Here is a 17610-nt window from a genome sequence, read left to right on the forward strand (position 1 = left end):
GGTACTCAAAGCGCTTTGACACTACTTCCACATTTACCCATTCACACACACATTCACACACTGATGGAGGGAGCTGCCATGCAAGGCGCCAACCAGCACCCATCAGGAGCAAGGGTGAAGTGTCTTGTTCAGGACACAACGGACGTGACGAGGTTGGTACCAGGTGGGATTTGAACCAGGGACACTCGGGGTGCGCACGGCCACTCTCCCACTGCGCCACGCAGTATTTATTTATTTATTTATTTATTTATTTATTTATTAGTATTGTATTTATTAGCAATAAATACAAATGATGTTGTTTGCACGCACTTGTATTACCCTGATGACATCCACCCATCCAGGTTCCTACCGCTTGTCCCTTTTTGGGTTGGGGGGGGGGGGGTGTTTGAGCCTATCTCAGCTGCATTCGGCCAGGCTATAGAGCGTTTTCCGTTCAGGCTCCAGTACTCTGGAATGCCCTCCCGGTAACAGTTCGAGATGCCACCTCAGTAGAAGCATTTAAGTCTCACCTTAAAACTCATTTGTATACTCTAGCCTTTAAATAGACTCCCTTTTTAGACCAGTTGATCTGCCGTTTCTTTTCTTTTTTTTTCTCCTATGTTCCACTCTCCCTTGTGGAGGGGGTCCGGTCCGATCCGGTGGCCATGTACTGCTTGCCTGTGTATCGGCTGGGGACATCTCTGCGCTGCTGATCCGCCTCCGCTTGGGATGTTTTCCTGCTTGCTCCGCTGTGAACGGGACTCTCACTGCTGTGTTGGATCCGCTTTGGACTGGACTCTTGCGACTGTGTTGGATCCATTATGGATTGAACTTTCACAGTATCATGTTAGACCCGCTCGACATCCATTGCTTTCCTCCTCTCCAAGGTTCTCATAGTCATCATTGTCACCGACGTCCCACTGGGTGTGAGTTTTCCTTGCCCTTATGTGGGCCTACCGAGGATGTTGTAGTGGTTTGTGCAGCCCTTTGAGACACTAGTGATTTAGGGCTATATAAGTAAACATTGATTGATTGATTGACTTATCATGGAAATTAAATCAACTGATGCTTATTATTACAAATACACTATTTGCACAATTGTAAGCAATTAATGCTCATTCAGTTAGACAAAATTAAATGTTTAATGAAATAAATGTTAAATATTTAAAATGGGTTTAATATACTGCACACAAATTCAACATGTATCAATATTTTGTTTGTAATCAAAGCATGAGGTACCCAAATATTCTGATATATATATATATATACATTATTGTGCCAAAAGTATTTGGCCACCTGCCTTTACTCACATATGAACTTGAAGTGCCATCCCATGGAATTGTCCAAAATGTTTTGGTATCCCGGAGCATTCAAAGTTCCTTTCACTGGAACAAAGGGGCCAAGCCCAACTCCTGGAAACCCAACCCCACACCATAATTCCTCCTCCAAATTTCACACTCCGCACAATGCCTTCGGAAATATACCGTTCTCCTGGCAACCTCCAAACCCAGACTGGTCCATCAGATTGCCAGATGGAAAAAGCGTGACTCATCAGTTCAGAGAAGGTGTCTCCACTGCTCTAGAGTCCAGTGGTGACGTGCTTTACACCACTGCATCCCACGCTTTGCATTGGACTTGGTGATGTATGGCTTAGATTCAGCTGCACGGCCATGGAAAGCCATTCCATGAAGCTCTTTGCGTACTGTATGTGGGCTAACTGGAAGGTCACATGAAGTTTGGAGCTCTGTAGCAACTGACTGTGCAGAAAGTCTTTGCACTATGCACTTCAGCATCCGCTGACTCCTCTCTGTCCGTTTACGTGGCCTACCACTTGGTGGCTGAGTTACTGTTGTTCCCAAACTTTGGAATATTTAGGAGCGAGGACATTCCACGACTGGATTTGTTGCACAGGTGGCATCCTATGACAGTTACACGCTGGAAATCACTGAGAGCGGCCCATTCTTTCACAAAATGTTTGTAGAAACAATCTCCATACCTAATTGCTGGATTTTATAAGTGATTAAAACACCTGATTCTCATCATTTGGATGGTTGGCCAAATTCTTTTTGGCAATATATATATATATATATATATATATATATTCTCACACCAGCACCTTTCTTAAGGTGTGAGTGAGGTTCAAGCAACATACTATCACACGGCCACACTCGCTGGCACTTGTTACACGTGCTTCGCTGCACTTCTGTTTGTTTTCTGTTGGGTTAAAAATGTTGCTTTCGCAGAAGGAAGAATAAGAAGAGGAGATTGCGCATAAAAGTAAAACCAACTAATCACAGCTCTGCAGTCCTGGTCACCGTTGACGTGAGGTGGGACTATTTTGGAGGTGCACGTCAAGGTTGGCTGGTAGGTTGGTAGTGGGAGGAGCCAGTTGGCGTCACTTGATGCTGCAGCACAATGAAACTTTTATACGTGCAGACTGACTTCATGCAGTCATGACGGTATTAAAATCCCAGCTGGAGGTTTTTTATAAGTTGTTACTTTTTATCAATAATTAATGTAAATGCAGAAAACAAGATCGATCACACAATTCATAATAATCAATAACTGATGATTATTCCATGTGTAGAAGAACATCACCACAAAGTGCTGTCAGTCCACTTGGAAAATATTATATTTGATAGACTAAAAAATATTTGACACATCTGAGCTGAAGTTTGTTTGTGTTGTCTTGCGGACGTCCAACAGATGAACGCTGGTCAAGAAGAACGTCCCCTTCAGCAGCAGGAGGATCCACAGCCCCCCCACATTAAAGAGGAAGAGGAGGATCTCTGGGTTACTCAGGAGGAAGAGTTTCTTCCAGGGCAGGAGGAGGCTGATCTCAGCAAGTTTCCACTGACTGTTGTCTCTGTGAAGACTGAAGAGCATGAAGACAAACCACCTGAGTCCTCACAGCTTCATCACAGTCCAAGTAAGCACAACATACTGATGTCATCCAACATGTATGTTAAATAGTAAAAAACTGTTAGTACAAGGCAGCTAACATTATAGGTAATGGTAGTCCTCTATTTTGCCTTTAAAATCACCAACATTACTCCATTTACTTGTAGTGACCTGTATATTAACCAAGTATTAGCAGCATTGTAATTGTAAGAGCTAACTTCGAGGAACTACTTTTAGTCAAACGAATCCTTGCTCGCAGAGAGGTAGACTAGATACTGAGCTGCTGCTGCACCGCCTCTGAGTTGGGAAAAGTTTGTTCTCGGTTATATATCATGCCTCATGCTTGTATCGGCGAAGGTTGTGGCCATACACCGAGAAGTTGGTCAAATTAGTTTTAAACCCAAAGACGTCGCTAGGAAGACACGGCAAGATGCTCATTTAGCAACAAGCTGGATGAGCTGAAGCTGCAGATTGCGACAAATAAGATGGTCGGGGACAGCTGCATTCTGCTCATCACCGAGACGTGGCTTCACCCGCTCATCCCGGACACGGCTATCGAGCTAGCGGGCCGCACTGGAGAAAAAACTTTTTCCTGTTTAGAATGTGGTAAAAGTTTTGTAAGAAATCACAATTTAAAAGTACACATGAAAACACACACTGGAGAAAAACCTTTTTCATGTTCAATCTGCCGTAAAGATTTTACTCGAAGGGACCATTTCTAAAAACACATGAGAATACACACTGGAGACAAAACTTTTTCCTGCTAAGAATGTGGCAAAAGTGTTGTAATAAATTGTAGTTTAAAAGTACACATGAGAACACACACTGGTGAAAAGCATTTTATATGTTCAGTATGTGGTAAAAGTTATACAGAAAGTCAGCAATTAAAATCACACATGAGAACGCACTCTGGTGAAAAACCATACTCCTGTTCAAGATGCAACAAAAGCTAGACACTCTTACAGTACACATGAGCACACACACAGGTGAGAAAGTGTTGAGTTGCAGTGTGTGTGGTGAAAGATTCTCTTCTAAGTCCCAGTGTAAGAAACACAAGTGTGCTGGTGAGAACAGCAGCAGCAAATGAAGATGCAGGATTTGAAATAAACTGTCAAAACTTGAACTTTGACTTTCTAACAACATCAGCACATATAACATGTGTGACATCATTGTTGTGTGTGTAACACAATCTTGTTATTATGCTTATAAGACAAATAGAGTAAATACAACTTTTATTTTAGGTTATATACACATTTAAAAAAGTGACATACAATAAATGTTTAATTCCAACACTATATTTAAGAAATACTTTAACTTTAACTTCCTCCCAGCGAACTTCAACATTTTCAATGTTCTCCAAATTTTCAATGCTCTCCACATGATGGACAGAATGTTACTGTGTGCTTTCTGCAGATGTAATTCTTGCATTTCACACAAGAGGTACTTGTTTTACTGTCCACTCGGGTGGGACACACCTGGCATCGTTTCCTTTTCTTCCCACCTGTGTCCACTGGATGTTGGTTGGGTGACCTGAGTCTGACCCTTTCAATGACAGCTGCAGCCGCCGGGGATCGAGCTGGCCTGGCCCGCGTCTGGATCTTGGGAGTGACAAGCGCTTTGCCGAGTTCTTCCAGGAAAAGCCGACGTCTGTACAATTTGCCGGCATTCCATTTCTGGTCGATTGCAGTCCACAGGACATAGGCATTGTAAGCAGACACGTCCACAATGTTGTAGAAAATCACCAAAGGCCAACGGGCTGTCTTGCGCTGGCAGCTGTATGTTGCTGTGACTTGGTCCAGATTGTCCACTCCTCCTTTGGTGGAGTTATAATCCAGGATCATTTGTGGCTTCATGTCTTCTCTCGTGCTCAGAGATGCCTCCGTGTGCATTGTACTCATTACAAGAACATTCTTGTCTCTCTTCGGGCAGTATGAAACAATTGTTGCTTTCTCAGTGAAAGCAAATATTGAGGAATGCAGAGGTCTGCCCCGCATCTTCAGAATTTCCGTGGGAAGTTCCGGCTTATTTCTGCTGACTGTTCCCAACATGGTCAGCCTTCTCTTCTGAAGTTCATCTCCAAGGCGGTAGGAAGTAAAGAAATTGTCACATGTGATGTTATGACCTTGCAGCCCTTCACTCATTTCCAGCACCACACGCATCCCCTGATTCTTCTCAGATGTTCCTCCGGGTAGCTTTCCGGTGTATACTTGCATATTCCATGCATAGCTGGATTTTGCATCACAGGCTGCCCATATTTTGATGCCGTACTTGGCGGGCTTCTTGGGCATGTACTGTAAGAAAGGACAGCGCCCCCTGAATGGAACAAGGCGCTCATCTACGGTAACGTGGGGACCAGGATTGTACAACAAAGGTAAATTCTCAACCCATTTATCCCACACGTCTCTGATCGCGGCTAGTTTGTCTCTTTCACGACGACCAGCTCTGGTGTCGCGGTTGTCAAAGCAGATTACACGAGATATCATGTGGAATGTCTCCAGAGACATTGTTGCACGAAAGATTGGCCTTCCATTCTCTTCATTCCACAGACTCGCAGTGGCTTCTCCCTTTGACCTGTACACTCCAGCTAATAGCAGAACTCCAATGTAAGCATGCCAGTCGGTCTGATCCAGTGGCTTCCATTTCTCTCGAAACACACGTCTCCCCTCCAAGTTGGTCATTTCCAGAATAATCCTCTCTATCGGTGGGGATATGAAGAGCTGAAATGCGGATTGAATCTCATCAACTCGTGTGACAGCAAATCTTGTGGGACCGGGAGTCATTTGGATCACGTTGGAAGATGATAGTCTGCCTCGGCTTGGGTGTGGTGACGTTGACCATTTTATATTACCGTCCTTAGATGCCCATGTCCCCTCTGTGCATGATGATTGCTGCATTCCTTGGTTTTCATCTGTTGGAGGAACAACGGCAGACTCGTCCTCTGAATCCTCCTCATCATAGGAAAATTGACAATCTGGATCAACAATAACAATGTCCTCTGTCTCTGAAAAATCCTCTGTTTCTGAAATCTCTTCCCCTACATCACTATCCCAGTTAATGTGAGGGGTAAGTGGGTCCTCCTCTTCCTCCATAATGTGAGAGCTCTGTGGATCCAGCGCTTCCTCTTTAAAATGGGGTGTCAGCGGGTCCTCTTCTTCCTCTTTAAAATGGGGTATCAATAGGTGTTCCTCTTCCTTTTTAAAATGGAGGATCAGTGGGTATTCCTCTTCCATCTTAATGTGAGAGGGCTGTGGCTCCTCCGTCTGCATCCTGAAGCTCCACTTCTGTTGCTCAGGGTGAGGATGTTCTTCACGGACGTCTGCAAGACAAACACACCAGCTATGCTCAGTCACACAATGCATTCAGTACTTTTACATGCACTTAGGAAAAACAAGTTAAAGTATGAACTGTCTTAAAAGGGAACCTATCACAATTTCAAAAGGGTTAAACACAATAAAAATCAGTTCCCAGTGGCTTGTTGTATTTTTTGAAGTTTTTTTCAAAATTTTACCGGTCCCGGAATATCCCTAAAAAAAGCTTTAAAGTGCTTGATTTTCGCTATTTGCGATGCAACTATCCATTTCCCCGTGACGTCATACAGTGCTGCCAATGTAAACAAACAACGGCAGATACCACAGCAAGATATAGCGACATTAGCTCGGATTCAGACTCGGATTTCAGCGGTTTAAGCGATTCAACAGATTACGCATGTATAGAAACAGATGGTTGGAGTATGAAACTATTTAAGAAGAAACTGAAGCTATTGAGCAAATAGCTATTGACGCTATTCATAGCCATAGCATGGCCGAATAGCTGCGTTAGCATCGCCGGTAAAATGTGCGGACCAAACGATCAGGACTTTCGCATCTTTTGACACTGGAGCAACTTAAATCCGTCGATTGGTAAGTGTTTTTTTTGCGTTAAATGTGAGTGGGAGGAAACGTAATATAGTTGCAAATGCATCTGCAGGTTATCCATACATCTCTGTACCATGTCAGCTTAGCACCGCCGGTAAATAGCATGTTAGCGTCGATTAGCGTAGCATGTTAGCATCGATTGGCTGGCAGTCAACATCAACAAAACTCACCGTTGTGATTTCGTTGACTTTATCGTTGCAAATGCATCTGCAGGTTATCCATACATCTCTGTGCCACGTCTGCTTTAGCACCGCTGGTAAATAGCATGTTAGCATCAATTAGCGTAGCATGTTAGCATCAATTGGCATAGCATGTTAGCATTGATTAGCTGGCAGTCACGCCGCGACCAAATATTTCTGATTAGCACATAAGTCAACGTCAACAAAAATCACCTTTGTGATTTTGTTGACTTTATCGTTGCAAATGCATCTGCAGGTTATCCATACATCTCTGTGCCATGTCTGCCTTAGCATCGCCGGTAAAATGTGGAGACACTGTGGCACATTCAATGGGGGTCTGGCGGCAGACACTTTGGCATCTTCGGGCCAGTGGTGCAACTTGAATCCCTCCCTGTTAGTGTTGTTACACCTCCGACAACACACCGACGAGGCATGATGTCTCCAAGGTTCCAAAAAATAGTCGAAAAAACGGAAAATAACAGAGCTGACACCCGGTGTTTGCAATGTGTTGAAAATGAAAATGGCGGCTGTATTACCTCGGAGACGTCAAGTTCTGACGTCTCGCCACATGAGCGATTAACAGAAAAGCGTTTAATTCGCCAAAATTCACCCATTTAGAGTTCGGAAATCGGTTAAAAAAAATATATGGTCTTTTTTCTGCACCATCAAGGTATATATTGACGCTTACATAGGTCTGCTGATAATGTTCCCCTTTAAAATCTCAGTGACGCACAAACACGCTGCTCTTTACAACATTTTTCACAGGAAAAGAAAAACAAGCCAGGACAACAGAACTTTTTAGTATGGATGGATGATATGGTTTAAAATTGATTTGCGATATATTATTTCATATAGAATTACTTATAGAACCATTTTTAAACAGACCCATTGCCTCCTTGCTTGGCACTCAGCCTCAAGTGTTGGGGGTTAAATCACCAAATGATTCCCGAGGCGCGAAATCCGCTGCCCTCACCTCCCAGGGGGTGAACTTGGGGATGGGTCAAATGCAGAGGATCATTTCACCACACCTAGTGTGTGACTACCGTTGGGACCTTAACTTTAACTTACATAGGGACTGTGAATGATTCCAAAAAGTGCAGTTCCCCTTGAAATTAGAATAACAAGATATCATGTGAAGTGAATTATATTTATGTAGTGCTTTTCTCTAGTGATTCAAAGCACTTTACATAGTAAAACCCTATATCTAAGTTACGTTTAAACCAACGTGCGTGGCACTGGGAGCAGGTGGGTAAAGTGTCTTGACCAAGGACACAATGGCAGTGACTAGGATGGCAAAAGCTGGATCGAACCAGTAACAAGAACAGAATATATTAATAATAAAATGCCTCATAGCAAATGTGATGAATTCATCTTAATACTGTCCTTTTTTTGGGCTTTCCATTTTAAAGTGCAAAGTCCTCGCAGGGTCTTTTGTCCTAATGACTGTCTGGTTCAAGTGAGGAGACTATAATTTAGGAAACATTTTAATTACAAATGGGCTAGAATAAGTTACTCATTTTTACAGATAGCTAAAGTTGGATATAATTAAGATAATGAAGGATGAAGTGATTAAGAAATGTTTAATATAGATTAGAATAGTCCGTGCAACTAATCATATGTCCTGAGTTCCAGTTGAAAGTGGGTGCAAGTTCATGCCCACGCACATACACTCTTATCGCCCACATTCTTGCCACTGTTTACCTGGCTTCTTGGCCGAGGTCTGAAGGACAACACCAGATATGAAGTCAGAGTCCAGGGAGAAAAAAGCAGCAGTCAATATCGCACAGAAGGAACCTTCCTGGTGTTACCTGACGGCACGACCACCAAGCTGCGACACCACTACAAAGGCTCTCCATGCTGGTACCACCTGGCTTGGTAGGCTCGTACCTGCCTACCAAGCCAAAGACTTAGGTCCAAAGACAAAACAGGGCGTAGCTGCCACTGATTGGACCGACACGCAAATACCACATTTTCAACACTCCCCGTTGTCGGTTAAAAACATAGCTATGGGCTGCACTTTGGACACACCTGCTGTAGGCTATGAGGAGCTAGCAGCTACATAACAGCTAAGCTAAAACAGCACATTTAAGCATATCAAATAATTATAGTTGCTTAATACGTACACAAAGTCTCCAAAACAGAAGTCTGATAGAAAGTATCCAGTAACAAACGTGTCCGCATCATTCAATGTTCTTTGCTATGAACTTGACTTAAAGGGGAACATTATCAGCAGACCTATGTAAGCGTCAATATATGCCTTGATGGTGCAGAAAAAAGACCATATGTTTTATTAACCGATTTCCGAACTTTAAAAAGGTGAATTTGGCGATTGAAACGCCTTTCAATTGTTCGCTGTCGGACCAATAACCTTTCACCCGTGACGTTACAAAGGGAAGCAATCCGCACTTTTTCTCAAACACATTACAGACACTAAGTCAAATCAGCTCTGTTATTTTCCGTTTTTTCGACTGTTTTTCCGTACCTTGGAGACATCATGCCTCGTCGCTGTGTTGTCGGTGGGTGTAACAACACCAACAGAGACGGATTCAAGTTAACTTACGTGAAGGGTGCATCGATTAGCACGGCATGCTAATTGATGCTAACAAGCTATTTAGGCCAGCTGTATGTACATATTGCATCAATATACCTCATTTGTAGCTATATTTACATCCAGCCTTTTCCTCCACCCACATTTCAGGCCAAACAAACACATACAATCGACGGATTCAAGTTGCACCAGTGTCAAAAGATGCGAAAGTCCCTCGTTTGTTCTGCACATTTTCCCGACGATAGCGATGCTACGACAGAGATGTGTGGATATCCTGCGACATTCAAAGCAGATGCATTTCCAACGATAAAGTCAACGAAATCACAAAGGTGAGTTTGGTTGTTATTGACTTATGTGCTAATCAGACATATTTGCGCACGGCATGACTGCCAGCTAATCGATGCTAACATGCTATTTAGGCTAGCTGTATGTGCATGTGTAGCTATATTTGCATCCAGCCTTTTCTTCCACCCACATTTCAGACCAAACAAACACATACCAATCGACGGATTCAAGTTGCACCAGTGTCAAAAGATGCGAAAGTCCCTCGTTTGTTCTGCACATTTTACCGACGATAGCGATGCTATGACAGAGATGTGTGGATATCCTGCGACACTCAAAGCAGATGCATTTACAACAATAAAGTCAACGAAATCACAAAGGTGAGTTTTGTTGATGTTATTGACTTATGTGCTAATCAGACATATTTGCGCACGGCATGACTGCCAGCTAATCGATGCTAACATGCTATTTAGGCTAGCTGTATGTACATTTGTAGCTATATTTGCATCCAGCCTTTCCCTCCACCCACATTTAATGCCAAACAAACACATACCAATCGACGGATTTAAGTTGCACCAGTGGTCAAAAGATGCAATCGTTGGTTAAAAGGCGATCGCCAAATTCGTCTGCGTTGCCTTTGTCCGTCGTGATATAGCTCAATAGCTTCAGTTTCTTCTTCAATTTTGTTTTCGCTATCTGCCTCCACACTCCAACCATCCGTTTCAATACATGCGTAATCTGTTGAATCGCTTAAGCCGCTGAAATCCGAGTCTGTCTCCCGGCGGGCCTGGGAACGCCTCGGGATCCCCCGGGAAGAGCTGGATGAAGCGGCTGGGGAAAAAAGCTGGGCTTCCCTGCTTAGGCTGTTGCCCCCGCGACCTGACCTCGGACAAGCAGAAGAAGATGGATGGAAGGATGGATGTGTAACACAACTTGATGTTTCTTGAAAACAGCGTCCAGTAGTTGATGTTGTCGCTCCTTCTCCTCTTTTGTTGGACAAAGTTCATCCCCATACCCTGCTATGTTTTTTTTTTTTTTTTCTAACATCAGAAATATTCCTTCAACGGCAACAGTTAGTCGCTGATTCAGCAACACTCACATCATTTGTAATGTAGACATGTTCACACAATAAAAACACTTTACACTTACATTGGATCTCTGCTTTGATGTGTCGATCACTTCCGCCTCTCTTTGTTAGCAGCTAACAAGCTAAGCTAACCAGCAGGCTAGGCTAGCACGTATAAGTGCACTCAGACTAATGTATCCGCATACAAACAATTAATAACGACGTTTACTCTGTTAAACGACACACATGTGCACATGTACGTTGTAATTAAGACCTAGAAACCATAATAACCAAAACAACGTATTCCCCGCCAGACGCCATCTTGTTTTGTTCTTCCTCCTGTGTGACGTCATCGAGGTGTTCTCAACTGCGGAACAAATGTTGGCCAAACACGTGTTTCACTGGGACAATAGTGAGTGGTGCACACTTCCTTCGCCCGGCCACAGAACACCAAAAAGAGTTGCTGGTGTAACAATAGGAAGAATATATTCCACTCCTCTCTTGTACACGCGGCTTATGAGGTAATATACATTATATATTTTCATATTATTTATCTTATTTACCTGATATGTTGTTCCAAGCTAACGTGCTAGCGTTAGCCCGCTAGCAGGCCTTCGTAGCAAATGCGAGAGGTTTTTTTTTTAGGAGTGTATTTTATATGTTCTCTATGAGAATTATATTTACTTATTTAATACTTTAACTGTTTTTTTGTTGTTCTATATTACAGTCACCCTTAACGTCATTAAATATTTGTTACTAGAAAGGAACGTAATTTAAGTCTGGAATAAGTCACATGGTATAATAATAATAATAATAATAATACATTTTATTTGGTATAGCGCTTTTCAGTGTACTCAAATACGCTTTACAGGATAAAAAATACAATTATTAAAATATTATTATTATGACAGTGTAATATAATGTATTACACAAACATTGCAGTGGTCTGCTTTGTGTTGGTGCTAACTTTCTCAGCAATAAGTACAAATTATGTTGTTTGCATGCACTTCTATTACCTTGTCAACATCCATCCATCTTTTCTACCGCTTGTTTCTTTTTAGGGAGGGGGGGGGGTGCTGGAGCCTATCTCACCTGCATTCGGGCGGACATATCATGGACTAAATCCACTGATGCTTGTTATTACGAGTACACTATTTGCACAATTGTAAGCAATAAATGCTTATTCAGTCAGACTAAATAAAAATGTAATGAAATAAATGTTAAATATTAAAAATGGCTATTGTATATTGTACACAAATTGAACATGCATCAATATTTTGTTTGTAATCGAATCATGAGGTACCCAAATATTCTAAAAAATATACATATCTATTTGTTTGAATATATACAGTATATATATATATATATATTCTCACGCCAGCACATTTCTTAAGGTGTGAGTGAGGTTCAACCAACATACTATCACACGGCCACACATCTGAGGTCCTCTCCAAGGTTTCTCATAGTCAGCATTGTCACTGGCGTCCCACTGGATGTGAATTCTCCCTGCCCACTGGGTGTGAGTTTTCCTTGCCCTTTTGTGGGTTCTTCCGAGGATGTTGTAGTCGTAAGGATTTGTGTAGTCCTTTGAGACATTTGTGATTTAGGGCTGTATAAATAAACATTGATTGATTATTCACACACTAAAGAACACTATAAAACAGACTAGGAAACAAAACACTTTGCATGAAGGCACTAACAAACAAAACAACAGAACTAGCGTGGAAGCTAGGAAGAAGAGAAAGCGCTAGCATGAGAACTAGGGAAAAGAACAAACAAAATAGCGTGGAAGCTAATCGAGCGCTAATATATGGGTTGTAATAGTTACCACAATGCTGGAATGTGACGTCATCTGTTGCGTGGGAGCAAACAAGAGTCCAAGACTGAATGTCAAACAGAGGCGGGCATATATAGGGAGATAAATAATCAAGGGCAGGTGCGTGTGATCAAAGCAGAGACAGGTGACACTAAATGGGTAACTATGACAACGGAAACAAAACCAGGAAGTGCCACAAAGAACCGAGGAAGACAATTACTGACAGAATGTGATAAACAGAACCAAAACCAGAATATGCCATGATCCAAGACGTGGATCATGACAGCTTCGCTGCACTTCCGTTTGTTTTCTGTTGGGTTAAAAATGTTGCTTTCGCAGAAGGAAGAACAAGGAGAGGATATTGCGCGTAAAAGTAAAGCCAACTGATCACAGCTCTGTAGTCCTGGTCACCGTTGACGTGAGGTGGGACTATTTTGGAGGTGCACGTCAAGGTTGGCTGGTAGGTTGGTAGTGGGAGGAGCCAGTTGGCGTCACTTGATGCTGCAGCACAATGAAACTTTTATACGTGCAGACTGACTTCATGCAGTCATGACTGTATTAAAATCCCAGCAGGAGCTTTTCTATAAGTTGTTACTTTTTATCAATAATTGATGTAAATGCAGAAAACAAGATCAATTACACAATTCCTTATAATCAATAACTGATGATTATTCCATGTGTAGAAGAACATCACCACAAAGTGCTGTCAGTCCACTTGGAAAATATTATATTTGATAGACTAAAAAATATTTGGCACATCTGAGCTGAAGTTTGTTTGTGTTGTCTTGTGGACGTCCAACAGATGAACGCTGGTCAAGAAGAACGTCCCCTTCAGCAGCAGGAGGATCCACAGCCCCCCCACATTAAAGAGGAAGAGGAGGATCTCTGGGTTACTCAGGAGGAAGAGTTTCTTCCTGGGCAGGAGGAGGCGGATCTCAGCAAGTTTCCACTGACTGTTGTCTCTGTGAAGACTGAAGAGCATGAAGACAAACCACCTGAGTCCTCACAGCTTCATCACAGTCCAAGTAAGCACAACATCCTGATGTCATCCAATATGTATGCTAAATAGTAAAAAACTGCTAGTACAAGGCGGCTGACAATATAGGTAATAGTAGTCCTCTATTTTACCTAAAGCCCCTTTAAAATCACCAACATTACTCCATTTACTTGTAGTGACCTGTATATTAACCAAGTATTAGCAGCATTGTAATTGTAAGAGCTAACTTCGAGGAACTACTTTAATTCAAACGAATCCTTGCTCGCAGAGAGGTAGACTAGATATTGAGCTGCTGCTGCATCGCCTCTGAGTTGGTAAAAGTGTATTCTACAAACCCCGTATCCATATGAGTACGGAAATTGTGTTAGATGTAAATATAAACGGAATACAATGATTTGCTAATCATTTTCAACCCATATTCAGTTGAATATGCTACAAAGACAACATATTTGATGTTAAAACTGATAAACATTTTTTTTTTGCAAATAATCATTAACTTTAGAATAAGTAGTTAAGTAGGTCCTTAACGTTAGCACTTATAATAACAATATCACTAATACTTGGTTAATATTCAGGTCACAAAATGTAAATGGAGTATTGTTGGCAGTTTTTGGATGTTTTTTTGGAGGACTTTGTGGGTCTAATAGAGGAGCTCCCATTGACTCCAATGTTAGCTGATTTTTGCTCACGTTTATTTACTAATTAAAATTCATAAAAGTTTAAAACATGTCTTGCATAAGGATTGTGAATGAAAGGCAACATTTTAAAAAAGTGCAGTTTCCTTTGAATTTTTCAGATAATTAAACAACCCTTTAAATTAAAGATGTAAAACAATTGAGGTTGTTTATAGATATTATCCACTATGAAGTTACAGTAAAACTAGGCACACAAGGGAAAGTACATTCATATACACATGAAGTACACATATGTGTACGAATCATTTTAACCACCAAAATATTGTCTTGTTCTCCTAAAGCCAATATCGAGTATCCTTTGTTGAGCTGACCGTATCGTCACACCCTTAGTTAAAAGCACACCATCCCCATGACATGACACTTCCACGTGATGTAGAACAGGAGTACAACATTTTAAACATACACACACATCTGAAGAATATAAAAAATAAATATAATTGGTGGACCAAACAAAACGACTCGACGAACCAATGTTTGGTATGGGCGATATGACCTCAAATCTATATCCTAATAACAATATATGTCACGATATATCATTTGGTATATGATTGATAATAGAATAATTTCAAACTGGTTACAAAAGCTCCTAATTTGGCAGCTGACATATGCAGTAACATATTGTGTCATTTGTTATTGTATTATTTTGTAGAAACAATTTTTATTAATGTACTTGTTTATTTACTGTTATTATCTGGTTACTTTATTTGAGAAAATAATACAGGAAATGATGTAATATTTTACTGCATATTTCAGCAACTAAATTAGGAGCCTGTGTAGTCTGTTATAAAATGGTTCTATTAGTAATTCTATATGAAATAATATATCGCAAAATCCATTTTTAACCATATCGTCCATCCATAGTAAAAAGTCCCGGCGTCCTGTTTTGTTTTTCTTTTCCTGTGAATAATGTTGTAAAGAGCAGCGTGTTTGTGCGTCACTGAGATTTCAAGACAGTTCATACAATAACTTGTTTTTCCTAAGTGCATGTAAAAGTACTGAATGCATTGTGTGACTGAGCAGAGATGGTGTGTTTGTCTTGCAGACGTCTGTGAAGAACATCTTCACCCTGAGCAACAGAAGTGGAGCTTCAGGATGCGGACGGAGGAGCCACAGCCCTCCCACATTAAGAAGGAAGAGGAATCCCCAATGATCCCCCATTTTAAAAAGGAAGAAGAGGACCCACTGATTCCCCACTTTAAAAAGGAAGAGGAGGTTTCACTGACATGCCATTTTAAAGAGGAAGAAGAAGACCCACTGACACCTCATTTTAAAGAGGAAGCTGTGGATCCACTGAGCCCTCACATTAAGGTTGAAGAGGATGACCCACTGACCCTTCACATTAAAGAGGAAGAGGAAGAACACAGCATCAGTTCGCAGGGAGAGCATCTTGAAGGACTGGAGGACTTTGCAGTGATTAGTGTGGTTGTGAAGAGTGAAGGTGATGAGGTCAAAGGTGAGAGTGAGGAGAGGGGAGGGGGGGAGCCTCCAAGCAGCAGCTCAACTCAACACATGACAACAGAAGCTGATGGAGACCACTGTGGAGGATCACAAGCAGACAAGCTCTTAGCTCCACTATCAGATAGTGAGGACACAACGTCACTTTCCTGTTCAATCTGCTGCAAAGATTTTACTCAGAGGCACAATTTGAAAAGACACATGAGAACACACACTGGAACAAAACCTTTTTCATGTTCAATCTGCGGTGAAGATTTTACTCGAAGGGAGCATTTGAAAACACACATGAGAAAACACACTGGAGAAAAACCTTTTTCCTGCTCAGAATGTGGTAGAAGTTTTGTAACGAATCGAAGTTTAAAAGTACACATCAGAACACACACCGGAGAAAAGCCTTTTTCATGTTCAATCTGCGGTAAAGATTTTACTCAAAAGCACAATTTCAAAACACACATGAGAATACACACTGGAGAAAAAAATGCTTCATGTTCAATCTGTGGTAAAGATTTTACTCGAAGGAACCATTTTAAAATACACATGAGAATACACACTGGAGAAAAACCTTTTTCCTGCTCAGAGTGTGGTAAAAGTTTTGTCATAAAACAAAGTTTAAAAGCACACATGAGAACACACACTGGACAAAAACCTTTTATATGTTCAGTATGTGGTAAAAGTTATATAAAAAGAGACCACTTAAATTTACACATGAGAACACACACAGGAGAGAAAGTGTTGAGTTGCAGTGTGTGTGGTGAAAGATTCTCTTCTAAGTACCAGTGTAAGAAACACAAGTGTGCTGGTGAGAACAGCAGCAGCAAATGAAGATGCAGGATTTGAAATAAACTGTCAAAACTTGAACTTTGACTTTCTAACAACATCAGCACATATAACATGTGTGACATCATTGTTGTGTGTGTAACACAATCTTGTTAATATGATTCTAACATTTATAGATTAGACACTTCAGATTAGTGCTTTTATTTCAGTCAAGTACATGAGTTAATATACACATTTGTGTACTTTAAAATGAACACAACAATTCGACTGAAAGGGTGAGAATAAACAGTACACAAAATATGTTACATACAATAAACAGTTTATTTGTAGCTATTCCTAATTCACTTTATACTTATTCATAATAGTGTTTTATATGTTTTTTGATATAACGACGTGTTACATATTTTGCTTTCTAATTGTAGATGGTTTATATGATGTACATATTTGTTTTACATGTGTTCATACCTTTGCTTTTAAGTACTCATAAATCCCTCTTAGTTCATATTTACTGGTTCACATCTGAAACATCTTCTGGACCACTTCTGGAAGCATATTATTATTTACTTTATACATCATTTGAACAGTTGTCTTTTAAACAAGATCATTTACTTTTAAAATGTGTGACTTTATGAATCATTTGTTGGGTCTCTATAATCTATTCTATTAATTGTCTTTATTACACTCTTGTGTAATAAGAATATTGTTGTGTGATTGTTTTATATGTATGTCCCCAGACCTTTATGCAATAAACAATGTATGCTTCAACTAAAGTTGGGTACAATAATTGTAGTAAATATTTGTGGGTTTATATTTTACTCTATTTATTAATGCAGTCGATTTTTAAAATGTTTTCTTAATATGACTTCATGTAGTTTCCAGCCTACTTAATAGACTAACTCAGCCTGGAGGATGTGTGTAATGTTGAGATGTATTGGAGATGACTTGGTTTTCTTGGATGTTGTCAACCTGTCAATTATTCTTTTACGAAAGTCTCTGTCTTT

At 40.8% G+C, this 17610-nt stretch overlaps 2 protein-coding genes across 6 annotated transcripts in view; one reads left to right on the forward strand and one right to left on the reverse strand.

The window, feature by feature from the left end:
- The window catches only part of LOC133542487 (gastrula zinc finger protein XlCGF57.1-like), a 59791-nt gene that overhangs the window by 7164 nt on the left and 35017 nt on the right, over positions 1 to 17610 (forward strand). For 3 of the 5 annotated variants that reach the window (XM_061886679.1, XM_061886676.1, XM_061886678.1), the window contains 2 exons: positions 2686 to 2908; positions 15420 to 17379. In XM_061886679.1, coding sequence (XP_061742663.1) covers positions 2686 to 2908; positions 15420 to 16654 — 1458 coding nt within the window. In that variant the 3' untranslated portion in view covers positions 16655 to 17379. Of the gene's footprint in view, positions 1 to 2685; positions 2909 to 11243; positions 11391 to 13487; positions 13711 to 15419; positions 17380 to 17610 lie in introns of those variants that run through there. The other 2 variants (XM_061886677.1, XM_061886681.1) reach the window with 2 other exon arrangements.
- On the reverse strand, positions 3707 to 12737 carry LOC133542453 (piggyBac transposable element-derived protein 4-like). Its single transcript, XM_061886596.1, has 2 exons — positions 12698 to 12737; positions 3707 to 6196 (listed from the first exon to the last, which is right to left on the reverse strand). The coding sequence occupies exon 2, from the start codon at positions 6144 to 6146 to the stop codon at positions 4245 to 4247; it is 1902 nt and encodes a 633-aa protein (XP_061742580.1). The 5' UTR covers positions 6147 to 6196; positions 12698 to 12737; the 3' UTR covers positions 3707 to 4244.

The sequence above is a fragment of the Nerophis ophidion genome, linkage group LG24 (assembly GCF_033978795.1).
Source record: "Nerophis ophidion isolate RoL-2023_Sa linkage group LG24, RoL_Noph_v1.0, whole genome shotgun sequence".
NCBI classification, from domain to species: Eukaryota; Metazoa; Chordata; class Actinopteri; order Syngnathiformes; family Syngnathidae; genus Nerophis; species Nerophis ophidion.